Consider the following 6,863-nt stretch of genomic DNA (forward strand, 5'->3'; position numbering starts at 1 on the left):
TAAAATGTACGCAACACATATCTTTACATATATACACACACACTATATTAAAAGATATGCATTATATATTTTGTTCAGAAAGTTAATAAATTCATTTTAAAAGTTGTAAAACAGCATGTGTCATTTAAAAAAAATATATAAGATCAGATACACATAAAAAGTCTAGGATATATAACAACATTTTAATAATGGCTGTCCGCAAGTGGCAGGATTTTAAGTAATTTTCATTTGTAATATTTTTCTATTTATTTAATTTTTTTGAGACAGGGTGTGGGTTTGCCATCCACAGTGCGGCGTTCTTGGCTCACTGCAACCTCTGCCTCCCGGGCTCAAGTGACTCTCCTGCCTCAGCCTCCCGATCTCCCGGTCATGTATCGCTTTTATCTATGATTGTGTAATCAAACATATTAAACTGAAAACTTTAAAGAGGATGGGAGGACATAATCTCCTTCCTCATTCTCAATTCAGCATGGTCAGACAGATTTGTAGAAAGAATGCACAAAGAGTTACAGAGAATGTGGGTTCCTTCATTCCCTCCCTTTCTCCCTCCCCTTCTTTCTTTTAGAGACAGGGTCTTGCTCTGCTACCTAGGCTACGGTGCAGTGGCACAATCATGGGTCACTGCAGTCCTGAACTCCGGGGCTCAAGTGATCCTTCCACTTCAGCCTCCATAGTAGCTAGGACTATGGGCACATGCCACCACACATGGGTCATTAAATATTTTTATGGGCCGGGCGCGGTGGCTCAAGCCTGTAATCCCAGCACTTTGGGAGGCCGAGACGAGCGGATCACGAGGTCAGGAGATCGAGACATCCTGGCTAACATGGTGGAAACCGCCGTCTCTAGCTTAGAATATCAAAACTAGCCCGGGGGTGCGGGTGCCTGTAGGTCCAGTGCTACTCGGGAGGCTGAGGCAGGAGAACTAGCGAGAAACCCGAGGTGGAGCTTGCAGTGAGCTGAGATCCGCCACTGCACTCCAGCCTGGGCGACAGAGCGAGACTCTGTCTCAAAAAAAAAAAAAAGACAAAGAAAAATAATATTTTTATGGAGAACAGGTCTCACTGTGTTGCAGGCTTGTCGCACTTCCTGGCCTCAAGCAATTCCTCCCCCACCTAGCTCCCAAAGTGCTGGGATTACAGGCATGACCCACCGGGCTGGCTGACAGTGTATCTTTCTTTATCAGACTTTCATTTCCAAATAAGTCCCAATTCATTAAAAGCGCAAATACAATGTTTCCACAGAAAACTTTAACCATCCACCTTTGAGAGTCCTAGATGCTTCTAAAATTCTTGACAATAGCACAAACTTGTGAGATTTTTATTTTCTTTTTCTTTTTTAGAGACAGAGTCTCCCTCTGTCACCCAGGCTGAAGGGCAGTGACATGTTGTTGGCTCGCTGCAATCTCTGCCTCCCGGGCTCAAGTGATTCTCCTGCCTCAGCCTCCCGAGTAGCTGGGATTACAGGTGCCTGCCACCACACCTGGCTAATTTTTGTATTTTCAGTAGAGACAGGGTTTCACTATTTTGGCCAGGCTAGTCTCAAATTCCTGAGCTCAAGTGATCTGCCCACCTCGGCCTCCCAAAGTGCTGGGATTATAGGTGTAAGCCATCGCACCTGCCTTACTCTTTTTCTCAAAATGGGGTCACAGAAGTACTTCAATTTTAGTGAGAATTAGAAAAGAAATCAAGTCATATAAACACTATATTTTAAGTGACTCCCTCCATAATCTTTGGCATTTTTGAAGCCATTTAGGGAAACACACAGACAGACACACAGAAAGCAGTCAAATTTTAGTGAGAATTAGAAAAGAAATCCAGTTATATACACACTGTGTTTTAAGTGACTCCCTCCATAATCTCTGGCATTTTTAAAGCCATTTAGGGAAACATACACACACACACACACACACACACACACAGCAGTCAACAGCCATAACCCTAAATTTGGAACTCTGAATATAGTGTTCTTTGTGTAGTGTATGGTTAGACATAGCTGACTGCAGTGTTAAGAAAACAGAAATGCCTTGGGAAGCAGCGTAAGTGAACACATCTAACTTGGAGGTTTTAGGAATATTTATGTGTATATACCATCCTCCTCGGTGGAAAACCCTTGGGACTGATAGGGGGCGAGGCGCGGGTCGGACTCGTTCGGCTTATGCCACTGAGGTTTGTTCACAGGCCTGCTGCTGGTGGGATGCCCATGTGGCTGCTGTACAGATGAAGGCCCAGCTGTGTCGGAGGATCGCGCGACCATCCGCGATCTCTGAAGGGCCACGTTGTAGTCCGGAGGTTTCCTGGCTGGATGGGAGTGCCCTTCTGGAAAGTCAGTAATGGGAATTCCAATGTAGCCGGGAGGGGTGGGCGGGGGCTCTCGATACCTGCCCTCCTTTCGTGCTAGAGTAGAAACAATGCACCAGCATTAAAAAGTAGATCATGCCACAAAAGTTTAATTAAAATATAAAATAATTATTAAAACAGCATCCACAGTGTAGCAGCAAATGTGAATTTGCGTGGTATGGGTTAGAGGTGTGGTGTGAGGCAGGCCAGGGAATGCATATTAACTAAACCAAATTTCACAATGGTTATCACTGTGTGGTGAAACAGTTGGTGAGAAAAGCTGCTAGTCCATCTAAGTACTTTCATCTTTAAATGGGCTGCTTGTCTGTTTAAAATGGTTTGTAACTATAAAATAGTAGCAAGATTAAAACCTAACCCCTGGATTTATTGGAAAGACTGAAGCACAGGAAGAACCTAAGCACACAGCACTACGCCTGGAACCTGTTTGTGCTTGGTACAAGTTTCCTTTTTCCTCTCTGCCTGCCGGATCTGCCCTTTTTCTGGGCATTTATCTTTACCAGGCAGAGAAGCAATTCCACATTACTCTCGGGTCTCAGGACTTCACTTACGGAAACAGTGAATTAAAATAAATCTGGAAAAGTCACACAAAGGACACCAATTTAAAAACTCTAAAACTATTACTATAAGGTGTCTATTTTTCTTAAAATCCCTTTATTGATGCTCATGACCTAGAATATGAATGCTACTGTATAGGCAAGTAAAACTAAAGTTTTATTTTCTTGAACTTTTTAAACTCAACTGTTAGGAACTAAAATCATTCTTCCTTCCTTTGCAATACAAATTCCGAGTATTAGTTGTAAGCACTTGAAAAGTCCAACCTAAGAATATTTATTGTTTTCTCCTTATTCATTGTAAAAGGATATTAAACTTGAAATCTACCCATGACTATTTACATGGCTAAATAACTACAATTTTCCTAATAAAAGTAATGTCTGTAATGATTTATACTCCAGAATTTCTCACTCTACAACCGATAATCTGTTTCTACACTTCATCTGTATAGATGTTAATTGTGCCATAGAAAATACATCTCAACAGGACTGAGGGAGCATGACAGCCTCTTCTAACAGAAACAGCAGCACCAATAGCTTTCATGTACTTAATGAATCTACTATCTGGGCACTGTTCTAAATACTTTGCATAAATTTCCTTGAATCCTCACACTAACTCTATTAAGTAGAAATTATTATTATTATTATTATTATTATTATTATTATTATTATTTTTTGAGACGGAGNAGCTCGTTTTACCGATGAGGAAACAGGCACTGCTTTGTATTTTACCCAATGTCACAAAACTAATAAAGTGGCAAAACAGGGATTCAATCCCCAGTTCGCCTGACTCCAAAGCCCGTGCTCTTAGTCACTTAACTATTAGCACCTCTCCCTCCTTCTGCAGTGTGCACAAATAATTGCTTATCAAGAATCGATGTGTGGCCGGGTGCGTTGGCTCACGCCTGTAATCCCAGCACTTTGGGAGGCCGAGGCGGGCGGATCACAAGGTCAGGAGATCGAGACCATGGTGAAACCCCGTCTCTGCTAAAATACAAAAAATTAGCCGGACGCGGTGGCGGGCGCCTGTAGTCCCAGCTACTCAGGAGGCTGAGGCAGGAGAATGGCGTGAACCCGGGAGATGGAGCTTGCAGTGAGCCAAGATCGCACCACTGCACTGTAGCCTGGGTGACAGAGCAAGACTCCGTTTAAAAAAAAAAAAAAAGAATCGATGTGTGTGCAGAATAAAAATCAATGGAAGACTTTTAAATATACAAAGTGTATAGTTCTAAATACAATCAAGGGAACAAAATAGAAGAATAAAAGATATAGGAGTTTCAAGTAAAGAAAAATTTCTCCTCTATGAATAATAGGAATCCATCCTGATTTTTAGGTTAAGAGAAAAAAATTAGACTAGATCATATCCACAATGACAATCTACTGATCCTGATAGCTAAGATTTACTGAATGTTTTGTTATGTAGGAATTTATCTGTATGTACCTGACCACAAAACCTGGGCTCTTAACCACTATTGATTTCAAAGACCTTAACACACCACTACTTTGGAAGTCCTATACAGCAATGGAGAAAGTGAGGAAAAGAACCAACAAACACATAATTTTACTATTGTAATAAGTTACATTAAAGACATGATCCAGACATAAAAAAGTCCCCCAATTTTAAAACTTACCAATGAGCCCCTTTGTAGTACTTGATGCCACAGCTATGTGGGCAGGCATGGGGACTGACTTGGTTTCTTCTGTGGTCACAGACGTTATGCTACTGCTTTCGGCTTCAATGGAAACGTCCTTTCCACCCCTCCGCTTTATTGTGCCTGTGTCACCTTCTGAGTCTTCTCCCCAGTAACCTGTGGAAGACGCCCAGCTTGCTCGGGACTGGGCTTGTTCAAGGCTCTCTCTACTTTGATTTTGCCGGTTATACTTTGTGCTATGATCAGAAAACATGATTTGGTCCATATGGCTGCTTGATGCCCATAAACCTGCAGGATCCCCTGAATAATCAAAGTGAGTGTGCCCGAATGGAAGAGTCTCCCAGCTTCTCTGGTGCTGGATCGTCTGTATATTATCATGGGAGCCACTTGAGCATGACGTCCAGCTCCCACGGCCACTGTCAGCAGCATCAAGTGACGCGCGATCCCCCTGATCCTGGGAAAGTTCCTCTGTGCTTGGAGAAGAAATCACTGTAGCTGTAGCATATAAGCCTCGGCCCTCGGACATTGGTGCATAGGACCTAAGTGGTTAAAAGAAATGGAAAAGAAAAAAAAAAACCAAGATTGATAACCAATTCACCTATGATAAAACCAAAATACCTTTTTTCCTAGAAAGGTAGCTTGCTTTCATCCCAGAAACAGGATAAAAGTAGCACATGAATTGCCTTATATTGGCCAGTTCTGCCACGTCTAGCCTTCTGACTTTGTCATTACTATAAAACAGGCGGCCGGGCGCGGTGGCTCAAGCCTGTAATCCCAGCACTTTGGGAGGCTGAGACGGGCGGATCACGAGGTCAGGAGATCGAGACCATCCTGGCTAACACGGTGAAACCCCGTCTCTACTAAAAAATACAAAAATCTAGCCGGGCGAGGTGGCAGGCACCTGTAGTCCCAGCTACTCGGGAGGCTGAGACAGGAGAATGGCGTGAACCCGGGAGGCGGAGCTTGCAGTGAGCTGAGATCCGGCCACTGCACTCCAGCCTGGGCGACAGAGCGAGACTCTGTCTCAAAAAAAAAAAAAAAAAAAAATTTTCCGACAACAATAAGGATGGCTCAATATAATTTGATTATTTCAGGATGGATCCTACAGTCACCCTCTGCCTTTAAAACAGAACAATTGTGTTCCACTGAAGAATAAACTTAACTAAAAAAGCAGTCTGCTTAACAAAAATGACATGATACTTAGTGTAGAAATTGTGAAAATCAGAACTGGGATGGGAGAAAAGTTCTTAGGCATTATGTAAAATAAATAAAAATAAACATCTGGGAGAAAAGACTCATTACCAAAAGCGAGATGGAAGGATAAATTCAAAAGAACACTAAGAAAAGCCACCTACCCCAAGCTATATTGATCAGGTTCCATCATGGTCCGCCTCTCCATCCTGCCCACCCCTAGGTTTGTTTCCACGATGCTGACAGAATGCCTCTGGCGCCTCTCATCGTGCAGTGAGACTGGCACTGAGTCAAAAGACGAATTGCTGACAATACTGGATCGTGAAGAAATTTCACTGTGACCAGAATCTGAAAAATTATCCACAGTACCACTGGGAGCCAAAGTATAGCCTGCATGAGAAACACGACCATATTAATTAGACTCTCTAGGTTCATAATATCAAAGGGAAGTATACCAAATAGAAGCAAAAATAAAATGCAGGCATAGATATCTCTATAGAAGTGGGGAGAAAAACTCCATTTCACTTGTAGATACCACATGACTAAGAGACAAATGTTTTATTCTAATGAAGCTTAAGTTGTTTAATTAAAGTTTAGAGAGGAAAAAAGAAAGTATCCTACAAGCTAGGAAAAGATGCAGAAAAGGCACCACTCGACTATTCTTAGCTCCCTTACCTATATCATTACACTATTAGTCTATAGAAAAGAAATCACGAAGAAAACAGATCAGATTTTAAAGTATGTTTTTTTTCAAAATGCAAAGCCACTGATCTTGTTTTCAACAGTTTTCAATTTTTAGAACTTGTATGGCATAGAATAATTCAACTGGAAATATCTGTATCCTACTTACAATTTTAAGTAAACATATAAACAAAAAGAATAAGAAATCAGACCTGAAGATGTCTTTGAATTTTGCCATTTGGTTTTCAATATTAATATTGGTTGAATCACATAAAAGCCAATTGTTTTGAAGGAGTTAATGGGCACTTTTCACAAGATCGTTACTACAGAATATCTAAACAGATGTCCACTTCTTGGCCTGAAAGGACCCTTAACTCTTCTTTTGTTACTAAAAATAATTTTGAAAGACGCAATGGAATGCGCCTAGGTTG

General features: G+C 41.6%; 1 protein-coding gene across 1 annotated transcript in view; it reads right to left on the reverse strand.

Moving 5' to 3' along the window:
* LOC108520366 (rap guanine nucleotide exchange factor 2-like) overlaps positions 1-6,863 on the reverse strand; it is a 95,153-nt gene that overhangs the window by 2,222 nt on the left and 86,068 nt on the right. The window contains 3 exon segments of the mRNA XM_017859705.1: positions 2,088-2,393; positions 4,540-5,099; positions 5,916-6,141. Of these exon segments, the coding sequence (XP_017715194.1) occupies positions 2,088-2,393; positions 4,540-5,099; positions 5,916-6,141 (1,092 nt within the window).

This window comes from Rhinopithecus bieti, unplaced genomic scaffold, assembly GCF_001698545.2.
Source record: "Rhinopithecus bieti isolate Rb0 unplaced genomic scaffold, ASM169854v2 scaffold_50922, whole genome shotgun sequence".
NCBI lineage: Eukaryota > Metazoa > Chordata > Mammalia > Primates > Cercopithecidae > Rhinopithecus > Rhinopithecus bieti.